This window comes from Papio anubis, chromosome 12 (genome assembly GCF_008728515.1).
Source record: "Papio anubis isolate 15944 chromosome 12, Panubis1.0, whole genome shotgun sequence".
Taxonomy (NCBI): domain Eukaryota; kingdom Metazoa; phylum Chordata; class Mammalia; order Primates; family Cercopithecidae; genus Papio; species Papio anubis.
This window is the reverse complement of record NC_044987.1, coordinates 70,721,559-70,742,930: the sequence shown is the minus strand read 5'-3', so window position 1 is coordinate 70,742,930 and position 21,372 is coordinate 70,721,559. Positions and strand designations below refer to the sequence as shown.

The 21,372-nt window shown below is 39.0% G+C and overlaps 1 protein-coding gene across 8 annotated transcripts in view; it reads left to right on the top strand.

Annotated features, from left to right (window-relative positions):
* Window positions 1-21,372, top strand: part of GALNT18 (polypeptide N-acetylgalactosaminyltransferase 18) — a 361,437-nt gene that overhangs the window by 253,505 nt on the left and 86,560 nt on the right. For all 8 annotated transcript variants that reach the window (XR_004177488.1, XM_017948635.3, XM_017948633.3 and 5 more), the window contains one exon: window positions 3,424-3,538. Coding sequence is in view for 7 of the 8 variants with exons in the window: in XM_017948635.3 (XP_017804124.1) it covers window positions 3,424-3,538 (115 nt within the window). In the remaining variant the exon portion in view is untranslated. The remainder of the gene's footprint in view (window positions 1-3,423; window positions 3,539-21,372) is intronic.

The window sequence follows — 21,372 nt, the reverse complement described above, 5'->3', positions numbered from 1 at the left end:
ACAGAAGGCACCAGAAGGTGGCCTAGGGCACAGTTTTTGGAGTTAAAGAGATTAGAAGCTCATGTTGTTTTGTATTACATGAGGGAGAAAGGGTATGAAAAATTTAATTGAAAGTCAGTCATTATTACTTAAGGTCACATTTTTCCTCGCCAGAAGAAAAAAATATATACTCACACTTAAAATGGAACAGAAGAAAACACCACCTAACTTTCCTGAAGTTGCCTGTTACCTACTCTGCTCGGCCCCTGCCACAATTTTGTGTTGTTAAACATTTGCTGAGATTCTGCTATGTACAAGGGTCTTTTACATGCATTGGCTCATTTGATCATCATTATAACCTGTTGACCACTCACGTCTCATCCCTGTTTTACAAGATGAGGAGAGCAAGACTGAGAGAGGAGAATGGCCCTGCCAAAGGCACTGGGCGGTAAAGCCAAGATCCACCCACGGAAGCTAGACTCAGTGGCTAGTTTTCACCCCTCTATTGTCCACTGTTGAGCTCAGAACTGGTGTAGCTGTTTTCTGCTCCTAGGCCTGAGGAATGCTGTTGAAGGGAAATATGCCCCCATGCAATGAGCATTCCTGCAGAAGACTGCATTGACATTAACTGTTTCTGTTCTGCTCATCTCTACCTGTATCAGTCCAGTCTTAATCAGCAAGCCTGCATTCCAGGTCCTTGCCAGACATTGTCATCTCAACCTCAAATTTTCTATCACTCAATTTTTATCAAAAACTTGGTTGAGGGAAATAACTTTTATGGAAGATTTTTGGAAGAACATTCCTGGTTTTATTCCCAGATGAAGACAGCTCCACAGAAAGCTGTGATTTATACAAATGTATCTTGCCCATCCGAGCTCTCTTTGCTTTCAAGCTATACTTTAGTGCTCTGCCCACACGTGGCATAAGTCATAAAAAGAGCTCAGCAGTATCTTCTAGTGTATTCTAAAGAGATGTCTTTGCGATGGCTGTTCCCTGAGTCACCAGGTGACCCCATTAAGAAAATCCACGTGAGAAATTTCTTTCAAACTGACTGCCAGTCAGAGAAAGCCTTGCTGTCCCCAGGGAATCAATTAATATGACATTTTCACATGAGAACTGTACATTTTGTTTCTAAGACCATGTATGTTCTTTCCACTTTGACCAACAGGAAACTCAAAGGCAAACTTTCATGTCTACTTTAAGAACAATTGAGAGAGGACCTTGGTCTGCACATGCATTCCAATTTGTTGCAATCTTTAGGTCTGTCTAGACATTTATCTATTTATGGTTTTCTATGTATTTTAAATTTTCTCATAAGCTATTTCTAATCCTTTCAGGAATGAGGCAAGGTGTAAATCAATAACCCTTTCACGCTGATAGAATCCACTTAATACCCTAGCCGGTTAATAATAAACCACTGAGGTGGCCTGTGCTCATCTCAGAGTAACTGTTTCAGATTCTGTTCATTACCTGGCTTGAACTGTCAGTTTGAGGAAGGTCCCTTACTGTGTATCCTGAAAGCATTTTTCCAGCGTGCCCTGTCATATCCAACACTTAGGAATGGAGAGGCAAATGCCAAGACCCCACCACTCTGCCAACCTGATGCTTCTGAATCATCACATATTTAAAGAGGAGATCTTCTAGACTTAGTGCGCAATTGCATCTTTTTACCTTTTTAAATGACCTTTTGAGTGCCAGTTATGTCCCAGAGGCTTCAAGTGTTTTAATTTAGTCCGTGTGAGGTTAGAATGGATCCTATGTTACAGACATGGAATCGGAGGCTCGGAGACGCTAGGGAACTTCTCTTAGAGACACACATCCAGAAGGGTGATTTTTCCCAGAGAGATTACCTCTAAGGCCTGGGTTCTGTTACCTCCACCACAACAGGGTCTCAGTCTGCTTTAGGAGTGGTAGATTAGCTTCCCAGGATACCTGCAGGTCTATGAGGGTGAAGACATTTAGAATAAAATGCAGTGATTTGAAAGGAAGAGAAACAGTGGCTCCAGGGTGACAGTCTCTGCCTGAGCAGCCTCCTGTATCCGCATTCCCCAGGGAAATGGCCTGCAAAATCGCCTTTCTCCACCTTGATAAGTTTCCATTTTCAAAGACGGGTTCATTTACATGTGATTGACTGATAGTTTTCTCATCCCTGAGGAGCCTTCATTTCTCCTTTTATTCCCCCACTCCCACCAAGTCATCCAGCCAGGCAAGGGCTAGAAATGATAGCAATAAGCAGTAGAACAATTCAACGTCACTGCATAAGCAGTGTTCTCACAGAGAAGCAGCCCCGTGCTCTCATGCTGACTCACCTCATGTGAATCGTTCTCTGTGAGGTGCTGCACTGGGTGTCTGCACAGAGCTGGTGAGACCCAAGCTCATAGCCCTCAAGGAAGGAAAAGCCTTCCAGCTCCTGGACGCCATAGCTGTTGGCAGGTTGTTCCAGCCTAAGAACCCTGTTGAATTAGAGACTCAGGCCATGTACCTAAGCTCTGCCTGTTGGCTATCTCCTCCTGGTGTCACACAGGTACCTTAAGGTCAGTTTTTCTACCACCAAAGCTTCTTTCTTTTGAAACCAGCTTCTTCTCTTGTGCCCCTGTATTGATGAGTGGCCCACAACCCACTGTCACCCGAGCCAGAAAGCCAGATGGCATCCAGGTTCCTCCCCCTTTCTCACCCTTGTGTAGTTCATCTATTTTGAAGTTCTGCTGATTTTACATCAAAATATGTCTTTAAACAATTCCTGTCTCTGTTCCTGATACTCTGACTCAGCTCTCCATCATTTTTCACCTGGATACAGCAATGAGCTTCCCAGCTGGGCCCCTCAATTCCCACCCCTTCCCCTCTGGTCAGTCACCCACAGCTGCCTGACTATTCTCTTTAAAAAACACAGATCTGCTCACACCACTGTCTTGCTTAAAATTCCTCATGGACACCTATTTACCTGCAGATAAAATTCAGATTTTTTACCCTGCTACCCAAAGCCCTTTGCAACCTGGTGCCAGCTAATCTTTCTAAGTGGACCAAGGATGACATACAGATCCTAAGTTGGGGAAGGATAGGAAAACTGGTATGCATTCCCAAGCAGGAACAGAGACTGACTGTGCAGAGGTCAGGGTCAGGGCAGCTAGAGATACAGTCAACCTAGACTGGCAGGCTGAGCACCACTTCTCACAGCTAACACACACACAAGCACCACCCCACTAAAGCTGATCCCAGGATGGCAGCTGTCTGCCCACTGCCCGGAGGAAACAGCCTTTCTGGAGTGGTTGGGTGAGGCCAGACCCAGGGACCACTCCAGGAACAAGCCTCACACTGGCTTTGGCAGCAGAGGAAGGAAGAGCCCCAGATCCTCCTGACAGTAAGGACTTACTGCTCTTACTCCTCAGACAGCCACACCAGACAGCCTCTCTGCTCACCACTGGCCCATCTCCCCTGCCCCTGCAGGAGCCCCGCCCTCATTGGCTGCTTCATTGTGGACCGGCAGTACTTCCAGGAGATTGGCCTGCTGGACGAAGGCATGGAAGTCTACGGAGGCGAGAATGTGGAGCTTGGGATCAGGGTGAGTGGAGTTTCTCACTCAAAGGGCTCGGCTCAGCTCCCACCAGGGTAATGAGTCTGGGGTGGAGAAATGGGGTTTAAGGTTGAGGGTTACAGACTGATTCAGAACGTCCAGTCCTGAACCCTGGTCCACATGTGTGTGATTGGGATTGGGAAGACACAGGGTGGAGCCTCTTGACTTTTCAGGAAGAAGAGGACTTCAGAACCTGCTTGGCTAGGGGAGGGAGCATGGGAGAGGTTGAGCTGCCAACTCAAGGGAACAGCCTCTTTTAAAATCAAACTGAGGTCCATCGGAGTAAGCAAAGGTGTGCTCCAGGAAGCAATAACAGGCATCGAGGGTGGCTGGACAAGAGTGACCCTAAGTCAGCTCCCTTGGGATTTCTCACTCTGACACTCTCTGTCTTCTCCACAGTGGCCATAGAACATTCCCGAACACTTTGTTAAGAGAGAGCCCGGGAAAATAAACCCAGGGTGTATAAACAGCAAGATGAAGTCAGGCTCACTGCAGGCTGCTTTCTGACCCCAGGCGCTAGCCAGACACACAGCCCATTCCTGCCTCATGCCATTCTCCTGCCCCAAAGTACAGGGTTTTTTCCAACAATCAGCTCATGGCATGGATCCCCAAGAGGCTCTATGTTATTTCTCATCCTACGGGAACATTTCCTAGGCTTTCTGGCTCTTTCCCCTTGGCTAATGAAAACATAAATCTACGATGAAGCCCGCTTTCCTATCTGAGGTTCCTGTTAGGTCCCCTGGTGTTAGGCAGGAATGCGATGATGGATACAATGAAGGATCTTGTCCTGGAAGGAAGCCTGCCCACCTCTATGACCAGGGATTGTCCTTGGCAGACCCAGTATTGGAACTGCAGGGTGTCCTCCCCATGATGGCCCCCACTGTCTTCTCCATGGGGAACTCGCAGCAGTCAGCCACCCCCACACGCTCCAGGCTTGCCGATGCTTGGAAAGAACCCTGTGCCTACTGGTGTCCATAGGGATTATCTGAGATGCTCCACCTCACTGCCAGCCTGTTCACACATCCGTGCAGACCTCATCTGCCTGTTTCCACCTACTGGCCCTACTCTGGCACCTTTGGCCTTAGTGTCTGCATCTGATGTCTCCAATTCTTGATACTCAATTCCCACTGAAGGACTGTAGCGTGGATGCACCCTCCTCTAGCCTCTAACCTCCTTCAACCTTCCACCCCACCAGGCAGGCAACAGTCCTTGCCCCTGACCTGAAGGGGAGATTGGGCACCCACAAGGAGCATCTTAGGATGCCTGCAATGACGTGACAGGCACTGTGTGGGGCCCGACTCACCACCCAGACTTAATGCTAGGGCTTTGAGGACTGGCGACATGAACAGCCTGTCTGAAGCTGAGCTTAGAAACCACTTCCAGACACCTGTATTCACTGAAACCCTGAGAAATTGCTTTGGAAGCAGTCAAAATGCATGGACTTATTGGGGAGCTAATGTATTCATAGAGGACAGCCCCTGAATAATCACCCTCATTTCTGCAGCTCTCTCTACATCAGCCATTTATTCTCCATTTGCGTCCTCGCCATCTTATTTCAGCACTGCTCCTGGATAGATGCTCACCCCAAACATAATATTTTTCACGAGGAGCTGCTGTCAGGAATTCTCTGAGTGGGCCGGACCGCCTCCATTCGCTTGTGTTCTCTAGGTAAAAATGTGCAGGATTGGAGAAAGGAATTAGATTTGTGAACTCTGCTTCCAACATGTGTGTGAGTCAATCACAGAGTGCAGATTTCTGGCTTTTCCTTCCTTAGATTATAAAGTTATAAAGCTATTCCGGAGTGTGGGCCTGGGTGAGGCTCTCAAATACAAGTTAAAATGTCTCTGAGTGATTTCGTGTACAGAGTTTAAAATACGGTTTACAATGATATCTGTTTTTTTTGTGGGTTTTTTTTTTTTCCTCCATCTCTTCCCTCTCAGTTGACAGAGATGAAGTGTCATTGGAGTTGAAGAAAGGGTGGCATTTAAAGCAGAGAACCAACAAGCTGTTAGCTGGAAAAACTGAGTAGAAATGGGAAGGATGACTTCATTTGAATTTCAGTTCCTCCTTTAAGGGTTACAGAACCACTGATCATCAGCAAAACAGATTTTCTCCTTTTGTATGGTTATTATTATTTGCCTTTCTTTCATGTTTGATGAGTTAACTTTCCCATGGTTCGGTTTCCTCTATAAAGTAGCACACCTGCCCTAATTACACCATAGGATTGTGTATCAATATGAAAGACATCACTTTTCACCCTTCGCTTAAGCAGAGGCAAATTATTCAAAGTCCTTACCTATCTGGAACACAGAAAGAAAGTTGTTTGTGCAACTACTAAATGCCTGCTTTGTGCCATGGGTTATATTGGCACTTACGTCATCCATCCACAAAACACCCTAAAAAGACTATTATTGTAATAGTGGGTTTTTTTCCAGATGATACTGTGAAATTAGGAGCTTATGTATATCTCAAGGTCATGTACCTTGTAAGAGGTAGAGAAAGGATTCAGCCCTAGATCTTTATGATTTGAGGACTAGACAGATATACCACAGTGATCTAGGGATAAAAGTACTTTGAGCACCATCTCAAAAAAGATATTGCAACATCCATGCAGTTATTATCTTCTACTTTATTCTGCTGAGTCCCTATTTAAAGTCTTACTCTTATTTTGTGCTCTGTTTTTTGTTTTGTTTTGTTTTTTTGTGATTTGTAAGTCTGCACCACAATGAGAAAAAGGAAGGAGCTGCTGTGGCCAAGCATAGGGAAATGAGTGAGAAATAAGAGCTGACATTGAATAGAAAACAGAAAGATTATATAAATGATAACTGCAAAAGTGCTAGAATGCATAAGAAAACATTTAAGGGCTGGCAAGGGATTGAAATTGTTGGAGACTGTTATGGTTTGAATTCAGTGTCCCCAGCCCCAATGTGTCCTAACCTCCTGTGAATGTGATCTCATTTGGAAACGGGGTCCTTGCAGATGTAATCAAGTTAAGATAAAATTGTGCTGGATTAGGATGGACCCTAATCCAACAGGACTGATGATGTCCTTATAAGAAGAGGAAAATTTAGTCACAGGCAAACATAAAGGAAAGACCACCATGTGAAGGTGGAGGTAGAGATTGGAGTTATGATGTCAAAAGCTCAGGAACACCTGGGGCTATCGAAAGCTGGAACAGGCAAAGAAGGATCCTTCCCTAGAGGGTTGGGAGGGAACACAGCCCAGTCAATATGTTGATTTCAGACTTCTGGCCTCCAGAGCTGTGAGAGAATAAATTTATGCTGTTTTAGGTGATCCAGATTGTGATACTTTGTTATAAGAGCCCTGGGAAACCAACACAGGGACCAAAAAAGTAAGCCGAAGTAGGAACCTGGAGAAAGGTTGAGGCTATTCTATATGGAGAACCTGGTGACATTTAAGTTTGTGTTTTCTCGACTTCATAGAATACAGAGAACAGAAAGCCAAAGGCTTGCCTTACTTCCCATAAAGCTGGGACTCCAAAGGCCTGTTTTCTCAGTATAAAATAGAAATCCTCTCTGGAGAAAGAGCCTTTTAACCCAGGCCACACAATTCCCACAGGGAGAGTTTTAAGGAATATGAATTTACAGTTTTAAAAACATCACAAAACAGACAAGGGAAAAAGAAAGTAACAAGAGGAAACAGCAGCAATATCAGTGGAAAGCCAAACCTGACCCACAAAGTCTCCAACTTTTGAATCCATCAGACACGGAATATAAACTAGGTTATATCATACACTTAGGAAAATAAGAGATTGAAAATATGAATAAGGAGCAAGATACTATAAAAATAATCAGTCATAGTAGGATAAAAATGGAATTTCAAACATGAAAAATGTAAAAATGGCAATTAAAAGTTCAACAGATGGGCAGAATAGCTATGTGAATACTATTAAAGGAATAAAATTAAGAAACTGGAAAATAGATCTAAAGAAATCATTCAAAATGAGCCCAAGGGACCCAGAAAAAATTGTGAAAAATATTAAAAGACATGTAGAATTGAAATTGTGGATTTAATATCTTAAAATTCCAAGCAGAGATGATCCTTTTCTCCAGAGAGGATTTATATTCTATACTGAGAAAACAGTATGGAGGGTTAGGCAAAAGCCATATTTAAATAAATGAGGGCTTAAAATTTTCCCAAACTGATAAAAGACACCAATCCTCAGATTTAAGAAGTCATGCCATCCAAAGTGAGGTAAACATAAAGATGTCCCCATTTAGATATACCATAGAGGAACTACAGAATATCAAAGACAAATAAAAGATCTGACAGCAGTCAAAGAGAAAAGATAGATGACCTAAGTCAATAATAATTAGAATAACAGCTGACTTTTCAACTGTAACAGTGGGACCCAGAAGACTATGATATGTCTTCCTTACACTGAGAGAAAATAGTTGTCAACGTATAAGTGTATGCCCAATTAAAACATCCTTCAAAAACTAGGGTAAAATAAAGTCATCTTCAGATACACAAAAACTGATAGAGTTTGTCATTAACAAGAACTCAAGAAAATAAGTTATGAATGATACACTTCAGGCTTAAAAAAAAAGATCCCAGAAGGAAGTCTGAGACAAAAGAAGATGAGTAGCCTCAAAAAGTGGTACATATATGAGCAAATATAAAGAAATATTGATGACAAATAATACAGGGTAGTGTCTTGTGGAGTTATTAAAACTATAATATATGATGACAATAGCATATAGCTTAGGAGGGAGTGATTGGACTCAAGATGTTCTAAAATACCTACATTGTTAATGAGGATGGAAAGAATATTGTTTAAATTTTGGTAATTTAAGTAAATATGTTAAAATTTCCAGGAAAGTCATAAAAATCATAAAAATAGAAAATATAACTTCCAAAGTAATAGAAGAAAAATAAAGTGTAAAAGTGTTATACAAGAGAGAAGTAGAAATATAGATCATGCAAAGAAAAAGCATACAATAAGATGATTGAAAAACCCCAAATATGTTAATAAATATGGTACATGGACAAAGTAGAAGACAAGTAATTTTAGAGTAGATTTAAATTTTTAATAGCTATTTATAAGAAATATGTCCAAAACATAATTCAGAAATGTTGAAATCTAAAAGGATAAAAAAGTCATAACAGGCAGATGTCAATCAAAAGAAACTTGCAGTGGTTAAATTAACATTAGAAAAGAAAGACTGTTACAATATGCTTTAGTGTAAGTAAAGACTATTTCTACAAAATGTTAAATGTACAATTCATTAGGAATATATAACAGTTATAAACTTTTATTCACCTAATTGCACAACCTTAATTTACATAAGGAAAAACTGACAGAATTACAAGGATACATTGACAGCTCCACTAACGTAGTTGAGAATGTTAATAAGTTTTCCCAAGTAATTGATAGACCAACACAATTAACAGTTTGAAGCTAATGGGCACATATAGAACACTGCATATAACAGCTGCTGAACACACTTTCTTTCCCAAGAACTCATGGAATATTTATGAAAGTTGACCACATACTAAGGTATAAAACAAGAGTCAACGAATTTTAAGGGATCAGCATCATATAAAACATGTTATCTGACCACAATATAATTAATTTAGAAATTCACAACCAAAAATTATAGACAAAAGTCATATTTTTACATATTGTGAAACACACTTCTAAATAATTTATAGGTCAAATAATAAATTATACTGAACATTTGAAAATATTTTGAACTGAGTGATAAATATACTACATATTACATTACATGAAATATAGCTAAAATAATATTAAGAGAAATTGTATAGCATCTTTTATGCAAAAAGAAAAGTTAAAAGTTAATGAGCTAAGAACACAGTATAAGCCATTAGAAAAATATCAGAATAAAAACAGTAGATGACAATAATAAAGAACAGAAATTAATGAAATAGACTAATAAAGCCAAAGCTTGGTTCTTTGAAAATACTAATCAAATTGACAAATCTTTATCAAGAAAGAACAAATAAACAACAATGGGAATGGAAAAGGGGACATTTCTACAGACAATATACACTCAAAAGATAAGAGTGTATTATGAACAAGTTTATGCCAAAATTTGAAAACTTGAATGAAAAGCACAAATTTATAGAAACGTATGCCTTCCTAAAACTGACACAAAGAAATTGTTAAAAAACAAATTTATCCTATAGCCATTGAAGCAATTAAATTAGTGGTTTAAAATATTCTGAAAAATGAAAATTAGGATGTGATGGTTTACCATCAAATGCTGCCAAACTTTCAAGGAACAAAAATATTCCAAATTTATGCAAATTATTTGAACCTAAAGACTACAGAATAGGTAACCGGTGTCCAGCAGCACAGCAGCTTGGATCTCCTTTTTTTTTTTTTTTCTTTTTATTATACTTTAAGTTCTGGGGTACATGTGCACAACGTGCAGGTTTGTTCACATATGTATACATGTACCATTTGGTGTGCTGCACCCATTAACTCATCATTTACATTAGGTATATCTCCTAATGCTATCCCTCCCCAAACCCCCTCCCCACAATAGGACCCGGTGTGTGATGTTCCCCTTCCTGTGTCCAAGTGATCTCATTGTTCAATTCCCACCTATGAGTGAGAACATGCGGTGTTTGGTTTTCTGTTCTTGTGATAGTTTGCTGAGAATGATGGTTTCCAGTTGCATCCATGTCCCTACAAAGGACACGAACTCATCCTTTTTTATGGCTGCATAGTATTCCATGATGCATATGTGCCACATTTGCTTAATCCAGTCTGTCACTGATGGACCTTTGGGTTGATTCCAAGTCTTTGCTATTGTGAATAGTGCTGCAATAAACATACGTGTGCATGTGTCTTTATAGCAGCATGACTTATAATCCTTTGGGTATATCCCCAGTAATGGGATGGCTGGGTCAAGTGGTATTTCTAGTTCTAGATCCTTGAGGAATCGTCACACTGTCTTCCAAAATTGTTGAACTAGTTTACAGTCCCACCAACAGTGTAAAAGTGTTCCTATTTCTCCACATCCTCTCCAGCACCTGTTGTTTCCTGATTTTTTAATGATTGCCATTCTAACTGGTGTGAGATGGTATCTCATTGTGGTTTTGATTTGCATTTCTCTGATGGCAAGTGATGATGAGCATTTTTTCATGTGTCTGTTGGCTGTATGCATGTCTTCTTTTGAGAAGTGTCTGTTCATATACTTTGCCCACTTTTTGATGGGGTTGTTTGTTTTTTTCTTGTAAATTTGTTTGAGTTCTTTGTAGGTTCTGGATATTAGCCCTTTGTCAGATGAGTAGATTGCAAAAATTTTCTCCCATTCTGTAGGTAGCCTGTTCACTCTGATGGTAGTTTCTTTTGCTGTGCAGAAGCTCTTTAGTTTAATTAGATCCCATTTGTCAATTTTGGCTTTTGTTGCTGTTGCTTTTGGTGTTTTAGACATGAAGTCCTTGCCCATGCCTATGTCCTGAATGGTATTACCTAGGTTTTCTTCTAGGGTTTTTATGGTTTTAGGTCAAACATTTAAGTCTCTAATCCATCTTGAATTAATTTTCGTATAAGGAGTAAGGAAAGTATCCAGTTTCAGCTTTCTCCTTACGGCTAGCCAATTTTCCCAGCACCATTTATTAAATAGGGAATCCTTTCCCCATTTTTTGTTTTTGTCAGGTTTGTCAAAGATCAGATGGCTGTAGATGTGTGGTATTATTTCTGAGGGCTCTGTTCTGTTCCATTGGTCTATATCTCTGTTTTGGTACCGGTACCATGCTGTTTTGGTTACTGTAGCCTTATAGTATAGTTTGAAGTCAGGTAGCATGATGTCTCCAGCTTTGTTCTTTTGGCTTAGGATTGTCTTGGCAATGCGGGGTCTTTTTTGGTTCCATATGAACTTTAAAGCAGTTTTTTCCAATTCTGTGAAGAAAGTCATTGGTAGCTTAATGCGGATGGCGTTGAATCTATAAATTACCTTGGGCAGTATGGCCATTTTCACGATACTGATTCTTCCTATCCATGAGCATGGTATGGTTTTCCATTTGTTTGTGTCCTCTTTTATTTCACTGAGCAGTGGTTTGTAGTTCTCCTTGAAGAGGTCCTTTATATCCCTTGTAAGTTGGATTCCTAGGTATTTTATTCTCTTTGAAGCTATTGTGAATGGGAGTTCATTCATGATTTGGCTCTCTGTTTGTCTGTTACTGGCGTATAAGAATGCTTGTGATTTTTGCACATTGATTTTGTATCCTGAGGCTTTGCTGAAGTTGCTTATCAGCTTAACGAGATTTTGGGCTGAGACGATGGGGTTTTCTCAATATACAATCATACCATCTGCAAACAGGGACAATTTGACTTCTTTTCCTAACTGAATACACTTTACTTCTTTCTCTTGCATGATTGCCCTAGCCAGAACTTCCAACACAATGCTGAATAGGAGTGGTGAGAGAGGGCATCCCTGTCTTGTGCCAGTTTTCAAAGGGGATGCTTCCAGTTTTTGCTCATTCAGTATGATATTGGCTGTGGATTTGTCATAAATAGCTCTTATTATTTTGAGATACGTTCCATCAATACCGAATTTATTGAGAATTTTTAGCATGAAGGGCTGTTGAATTTTGTCAAAGGCCTTTTCTGCATCTATTGAGATAATCACGTGGTTTTTGTCTTTGGTTCTGTTTATATGCTGGATTACATTTATTGATTTGCATATGTTGAACCAGCCTTGCATCCCAGGGACCATCCCTTCTGAAACTATTCCAATCAATACAAAAAGAGGGAATCCTCCCTAACTCATTTTATGAGGCCAACATCATCCGGATACCAAAGCCTGGCAGAGATACAACAAAAAAGGAGAGCTTTAGACCAATATCCCTGATGAACATCAATGCAAAAATCCTCAATAAAATACTGGCAAACCGAATCCAGCAGCACATCATCAAGCTTATCCACCATGATCAAGTGGATCTCTTTCTTCTAGAGCTAAACATTCAGGCAGATCTTAGGTTTATAGCACAACACAGTGGGGCACAGTTGTTAATGATCTTAATAACAATCCTGAGTCATAAAAAAGGTCTCCATTGTATTCTGTATACTAATTCAAGAAGACAAAAAGTACATACACGTATGCAAAGATTTCTATGGAAAATGTAAAACTTGTTAAATTTCTAATACTGAAATAGGCAACTTCTCAGTTTTATGGAATGGACATGGAGCAACTGATTAGAAAGCCTAGCCTATTTATTATGCTTTAAATTCAATTCACTTCTTTAACATGAATCTTGGCTGTCTTCACCTTTCTGGAATGGAAACCAAAGAAGTAGGGGGTGGTGAGGAAGAATGCCACTACAACCACAGCCAGTGCCCCACCTGTGGTGTCCAGAGCAGGCAACCAGTGAAAAGACCCCTCTCCTCTCCATCTTGCCCCAGCTGTGAATGACTCCTGATTGGATTGAGCTGTTATAAATGTATTACAGAGAGGAGAGTCTCCCAGAAAGGACTTGCTGTTGGAAAGACACCCACTTGAACATATCTGCCAGTCACTGACTCCTTCTCTGAATATTTAAGCTTTACCCACTTGGGGTTCCTTATTGGCATTTTAGAATCTCCATCTTTGGATATGCATAATCATTTACCTCTTTAGAATATGGTCTGCTATTATAATGACACTTAAACAGATTTTCATCCTCCAGGATGACCTTTTACTATCTGCTCCTAAGACTGGACGATTGTTATTATTCTTCATTCCCTAGTGCCAGTTTGCCCCTTTTAACTGCTTTTTCTAAGCCTCATCACAAGATCTAATTGGGAGTGGAATCCCTTGCTGTGATTCTGTCCCTCTTCCTGTGTAGCTGAGTAACATCTAGGACAGGAGGAAGTGAAGCTGATTGGCTCCACTTTGGGCCTTGGGAGAACCAAGGAATCATTTAAGGTTTCCTTATCTGGCTAGCCTTATAGAATAGCTTAATAAAGCAGAAATGCATCTGAGATTTCTCAGTACCTTGGACAGTTTCTAAACTTATTAAGTCTTTCTGTTGTCCTAGTCTGCCAGTTTTCATCCCTTCTCCTAGGTATTTTCCTCACTCATGGAGAACCTAATACCTATACATGCCCTGGCAAAATGCCAATGGCTATTCCACAGAGCATGGGCGATGAAAGAAGCAAAGAAAGTGTGGACACAATAGGAGTATACTTCACAAATTACGAAGTTACCAGATATCAAAAATCCCCCTACCCCCTACACTGGGTTCGTCTGCTGCTTCTATATCAGCTAAATAACCTTAGCAGTACCTTTCATGTATATTTTCAAAATCCTTTCCCTACAATTATCCTATTTATTGCACACAGCAATCAAATGCTGCAGGCAAGTCAGAGAGTATTATCCTAATAGTGTTATATGATTAAAAATGTTTATGTTGGTCAAAAAGTTAATTCATTCTTATGCTTTATTATCTCATTATTCTAATCATTATTTTTAACAGTAAAGATAATAAGAAGAAATTTAAGTACATCATACAGTTCTCTATACAAGCATATCATCGTATCTATTACACATGTAGATGCATATGTGCATAAAAATACTACCACACATTTTATATAGTACTTTATTTTTTTAAGCACACATTAATTTATATATATTATAGCCGTGCTTAACTTTTTATTCAAATGACACTCAGGAATCTGTGCTGCAAGCTAAGAAAACTGACTCAACCTAACTTAAAGAGAAAAGAAATTTATTGGAAGGACATGGGTATCTCAAAGAATTAATTTGTTTTTCAAAGAAGCAGATTCAGAAAACAAGCAAAAGCCAAGAGAGGCTAAACAGCAGAAACTACAGCCAAGGCCACATGGTCATAATAGTCTATTTGCGAAAATACCTCTGACCCTATTGCCATGACTAGATGGTCCTACCACTGGGTATGGGCACTGTTGCTTGGGTTTTGGTGACATTAACAAAGATTGGAAGTCCTAAGTGAGAGCACACGATTAGCTAAATCTAGCTTTATGTACATACCTTTGTTTCCAGCGGGACAAAGGGGGGACCAGCAACAGATCATATTGCTCTTTTCAGTTTCTGCAGTTCCAAGAATTACACATGACAGAGTTCCTCTTATGGGAAATGGAGTTTGAACCTGGGTTTGTCTATCCTCTAAAACAAGGAATATATTATGTAGGTATTGTTCTTCATATTCCAGATACTTTATCATAAATGAGACTTGAAAAAACTCTCTATTGAAATGCAAATCAAAATCACAATGAGATACCATCTCACACCAGTCAGAATGGTGATTATTAAAAAGTCGGGAAACAATAGATGCTCGTGAGGCTGTGGAGAATAGGAATACACTGGGAATGTAAATTAGTTCAACCATTGTGGAAGACACTGTGGTGATTCCTTGAGGATTTAGAACCAGAAACATCATTTGACCCAGCAATCCCATTACTGAGCATAGACACAAAAGAATATAAATCTTTCTACTATAAAGACACATGTACATGTATGTTTACTGCAGAACTATTTACAATAGCAAAGACATGGAACCAACCCAAATGCCCGTCAATGATAGCCTGGATAAAGAAAATGTGGTACATATACCCCATGGAATACTATGCAGCCATAAAAAGGAATGACAACATGTCCTTTGCGGGAACATGGATGAAGCTGGAAGCCATCATCCTCAGCAAACTAACACAGGAACAGAAAACCAAACACCGCACGTTCTCACTCATAAGTGGAAGTTGAACACTGAGAACACATGGACACAGAGGGGAACAACACACATCAAGGCCTGTTGGGGGTTGGGGGTTGAGGGAAGGGAGCTTGAAGGATGGGTCAATAAGTGCAACAAACCACCATGGCACATGTATACCTATGGAACAAACCTGCACTTTCTGCACATGTATCCCATTTTTTAGAAGAAATAATGAAAAAAATTAAGGAAAAAAGGAGAAAAAACTCTTTATTATGGACAATATCGAATATATACCAAAACAGAGAGATAGTAAAATAAATCCCATTGTAGTTGTTACCTTATTTCAGCATTGTCAACTTATGGCCAATTTGGTTTTATCTTTACCTCTGCCTAATCCCCCACCTAACTCTAGTTATTTTGAGGGAAATCCCAGACATCATATCATTTCATCAAAAATATTTCAGTATGCATCCAAAATAGATAAGGACTTTTAAAGAACCATGGCCATGATGCTATTTTCAGTCCTAAAAGAGTCGAAAAGAATACTGTAATACTGTCAAATATTCAAGTATACAAATTTTTCTAATTCTCTCATAAGTTTTTGTTTTGTTCTACAATTTGTTTGCTTGAATCAAGATTCAGTTGGTTAATTTGTCTTTCCAGTCTCCATAATCTACTGAATATCCTTCTCCATCTCTTTTTTTCCCCCTCTTGTAATTTATTTTTGAAGAGATCAGGTCATTTTTCCTGCAGAGATTCTCACAGTCTAGATTTTCTTGATTACATTCCCCTGATGTCATTTAACAGGCCCTTCTCTCCCATATATTTCATCTAAATTGGTAGTTAAATCTAGAGATTTAGGTTCAATTTTGTAGCAAGAATATTTCATCAGTATTTGTGTACTTCCATCATGAAGTAAATGATGTCTACTTGTGTTCCCATTTGCGATGCTAACCATCATTACTGATTATTGCCTAGATTCAGTAATTCATTAGGGGTTACCAAATAGTAATATTTTAATTTTATTTCTCTTTCCTCATTTATTAGCTGAAATACTTCCTATAAAGACATTTATAATAATCCATTCGTTGGTTGCCCAGAAGTACAAATAAGTTCTTTTGGAAAAGTCAGGATAAATAGTTCTTTCTATAATAGCTTTCAAAATAATGAATTGATTCTCAACCACCCTCCAAAGGGGACCAATTAGTTTTTTAGTATCCTTGTGAATTTATGGGTTTAAACATATTATATGTATTTCAATTAATTATCCTTGCATACATTTAATATCCTTATTGACTTGCAAATTTTCTCCCTTTGTCCATTGGGAGCCTGTTGACATTTGTCCATGGGTCCTTTTGACTCTTTAATGACTTCCCTGCCACAAGGAGGGTTCCAGGCTCATCTTACACATTTCCTGCTCCAGACTTGTAATTAGCTACTTCCCTAAGGAACCCAGCTTATTGTTAGTGAGAAATGGTATTTAAATCCACAATCTGGGTACTAGACATGCTCATTGCTACTGGATTGGTCCATGTTTCTAGGTCTTTTCAGTAGTCAGAGCTAGAAATAATTATTAATATAGAGCTAAAATATTTCAGGCATTCATGATGATCTTTCTCATTCAAACTTAGGACAGCAGAATTTTACTTAACTTCATCAATTTTACATCTATATTTCCTTTCTTTTATGCCAAAATTTCTGGTTCTTAATGACAACAACATAGGTACTTGTTTATTTTACTCCCCAGAATGCACAAGACTGTTTCAGCATATTAATGACAATGCTACCACCAATGATATGATAAATTAAATGATTTAATTTATTTTGCATTTCTTCTCTTTAGATTCTATCCCGCTAGGATGTACAGTCAAATTACTATTATCTACAGTTATCTAGAAGCATTCCTCTCTGTATGGTTGTCCTACCAACCTAAGAAGTAGGTTCAGTTGTTTCATTTTGCTTCTGACTTTTATATTTATATTTTTATAGTCATATAAATTTATATTTAGTTTATTAAAATGATGTAAATATTTATACAGTCCAAAGTCAAATCTACAAAATAAAGAACTTTCAGCATTGTTCTCTTCATCCTGTTTCCTCACTATTTCCAATGTAAACATTTATTTTTGTTTGTTTTACTGAACACTTTGAAAAAAGGCAAGAAAATGTGAATATATATTCACAGGTCCCCTTTCTTAGATAAGTGGTAGTATAGTATGCACATTTTTATTAACTCATTTTTTTCTGAAGATTGTTCTATAACAGTATATAGAGATGTTCCTCATTCCTTTCTTACAGTTGCATATTACTCAGATGCATAAACATTTTATAGTTTATTCTACCAATTTCCTTTTGAGAGCATAGTGCTATAATTAATAATCTTTTACATACTTTTTTCATATTTTTACTGGTTATCTTTTGGATAGATTCCTAGAAATGGAATTGTGAAGTCAAAAGGTAAATGCATATGTAACTTTGCTAGACATCATCAAATATCCCTCCAGAGGGATAGTATTCCAGAGTGGTAACGTTTTTCCCACCAGGAATGATGAAGGTGCCTGTCTTCTCACAGCCATACCAACAAAGTATGTTGTGGATTTTTTTTTTTTTTTAACCAATCTGCCTTTCAGGGTAGTTTTAATTTGCATTTCTCTTATTAAGAACTAGGTTGAAAAGATTTTCTTTTTTTTTTTTTTGAGACGGAGTCTCGCGCTGTGTCACCCAGGCTGGAGTGCAGTGGCGCGATCTCGGCTCACTGCAAGCTCCGCCTCCCAGGTTCACGCCATTCTCCTGCCTCAGCCTCCGAGTAGCTGGGACTACAGGCGCCCGCCACCACGCCCGGCTAGTTTTTTGTATTTTTAGTAGAGACGGGGTTTCACCATGTTAGCCAGGATGGTCTCGATCTCCTGACCTCATGATCCACCCGCCTCGGCCTCCCAAAGTGCTGGGATTACAGGCTTGAGCCACCGCGCCCGGCCGAAAAGATTTTCATATGATTAAGGCTATTTGCATTTTTTTTTTCTGTAAGCTGTTCATATTTTTGGCCCACTTTCCTATAGGGTTGTTAGTCTTCTCTCTATTTTTAGAATATCTTTACACATTAGAGATGGTAATACTTTGCCCATCATACAAATTGCAAATATTTTCTCCCAGTTTGTTACTTGTCTTGATTTTGCTTCTCATGTTTTTTTGTTTGTTTGTTTCACCATCCAAAGGCTGCTTTTTCCGTGTTTTTTCTGTTTAAGTAAACTTTTTTCCTTCTTGCTTCCAGATTTTAATCATAGAAAATCTTACCCACTCCCAGGTTATAAAGCAATTCACTTACGTTTTCTTCTAATACTTATATGACTGTATTTTTTTACATTTTAATCTCTGATTCATTCAGAATTGATCCTGCAGTTTGGTGTGAGAAATGGATCCAATGTCTTATTTTTCTATATGGTCAAACAGGTATCCTAACACCTTCTATTCAAAATAATATCTTTCCTTACTTCTTTGCAAAACTACCTTTATTGTACAATAAATTGCCACATACTTTTGGGTCTGTTTCTGGATTTTCTATTTTGGTTTCATTGATCTGTTGGTCTATTTATGTACTAATATCACACAATTTCATTTTTATAGGCTTTATGTTTGTAAGTCCACAGGATGAATTTAACCTTGCAAACTGTGTATAATGGAGAAAGGTCTTCGATTCAAAGGAGGGGAAGATCTAGGCAAGACACAAATATCATCTTTCCCTCTTCTTTCCTGCTGGACTTTAAAACATGTGATGTCAGGATTTATGGCTATTTAATTTTCATAGTGGTGCTTGGAGTCTAGTATGTGCTGAAAGAGCAGGCTTTGAATTTACAGACCAGTCACATATAAGAAAATATATTCTGTATACCTCAGAAAGTCAGAGCTATGAACAGTGAGTATTCAATAGTTATTCAATAGCAGAATAGTAGTTATTCAATAGCAGAAACATAAATTAGAACCATAAGAAAAGACTAGATGCTAATGATACAGTGAGCTCCCTATGTTAGGACATCTTCAAGTATCACTAGAAAATTAGAAAGATAGATAAACTTTATGACCATAATACTAATGGTTAATAGTAATATGGCAGTTATTATATGTGAGCTACTGTCCGAAGTGCTTTACATGTATTAATTCACTTAATCCTTGCAGTACTTTGAAATGTAGGGACTATTACTATCCCCACTTACGGATTGATATACTGAAGCACAGAGAGAGGTGATATAACTTGCTCAAGGTTACATGACTGGTAAGTGGTAAAGATGCGATATGAACCCAAGAAAGGTGGCTTCAGAAGCCATTTATGCCTGGTCTAAGAAGGCATAGCATTGTGGTCTTCAGTAAGAAATCTGACAAAATTTCTCATCACTTCCAGGTGGGTTCATTATTTATTCATTCATTCATCCTTCAAACATTCACTTTCCCCCTGCTGGGAAATTGGAGATGAATGACAGCTCCTGCCTTTGAGTGGCTCTCAGCCTAGCTGGAGAGACAACCACCTTACCATGTTCTGAGTACTCATCTCAGATTGTAGAAAATGTCATGAGCTTAAACAGAATGTTCGACCCCTCCCTCCATTTTGACTTTGAGGACTTTCTGTGTTCTTTGATCTACCAATGGCAACAGTAACAAGTACACAACTCAACCTGCTCACACTTTTTTGTGTGGTACTTTCTAGAAATTGTTATTTAAAAATCAAAAAATGCAATTACTTTTTTTCCAATCAAGTAGTGGTAAAGACAATCAACTCAAGCTAAAGCAACAAATAAAAATGAGCATAGCAAAAACTATAAAAGTCAAAAAAATTGCCTGAAGAAATGAATATTAACATGATTTACATTTGCAAAATTTGATTCAGGAAAACTAAATTTGGTGGAAATCATTACCACCAAGAAAAACCCTGTGATGGAGGCCATAATTATAAAATGTGTTATGGGTAAAAGCATACTAATAGAAGAACCCTATCTTAGTTGTAAAATCAATGCAAAAAAAGTGTTAACCCCAGTGAAAATAATTCTGCTAAAATAAAACTAGAAAATTAGTATAGATGGGAATATTTTACTTTTGTCATATAGAAAATCGATGAAGAGAATTAAATTGGCTTAGTGACATTTACTCATTTCTGAGTGAAAATTCATCACTGAGTGTAATTCAGGTTAATGTGCTAAACAGGGCACAACCTGCTCAGGGTCAAAATGGCAAGGCTGAAAGATCCTGATGCATTGTGAGAGCACAAGGGGGAGCAACCACTCCACCTGTGGGAGTTGGGTGGGGCTTCAAAAAGGAGGTGGCATTGAGGCAGACTCCCGAGGAAGCAGTGAGCACCCTGAAGGTGGGGATTTGAACTGTCAAGGTATGGGATGTCTGAGATTTGGTGTAGTGATGTACACTCTTGGGCAACAGAAGCAGGTGCTTTATTCCATAAAGCAGACCCATTGTTGTATGGTGGAGTAAGTGTTTATGTGATCGTAATATATATAAGTGTGTATCTATGTGGTCTTCTGAGGCCAAGAATTTCATTGAAAAGGAACTTCCATTTATTGTATGCTATTTGGCAATCACTGTGTATATTATTAATTGTTATGTGATCCCTGTGAGGCTCATGCTGTTATCCCTATTTTGTAAATTAGAAACCTGGAAGAAATTAGATTAAATAACTCCCTCCTTACCCAGAACCACTCCAGATTAGAACCAGCCTAACTGGTTTAAAAATGAACGCCTTAATCACTATGTCGTGTTGTTTATCCATCTCTACCTTCGGGGTTTAAAATCATTGATGGCATAAAGGTTAATTTCAGGGGTTAACTCAGGCCAGCATTGCTTTGGAAAATGACCACAGTACCATTTCAGTGCTCAGTGGTTCAGCCACATGTCTCAAGAGTGCTGAGGCCTAAATCAGATGATACTACACAACGTCCTCACTGGAGGTGGCAGGAGACTTCAGAACTGGAGGGGTAACAGTCGAGGGTTGAGCCAGAGTCCACAGAGTCAGGAAGGAGGCAGATGGGGGATTACTAAATGAGAGGAGCCAGAACAGAGGGGAAGTCAGAAATCTGGGCAGGGGAGCAGAGACAAAGAGGAGGAAGAGAAAGCAAGGAAGAGTCCCTGGCAATTGCCTAGAACAGGCATCACCACTATCT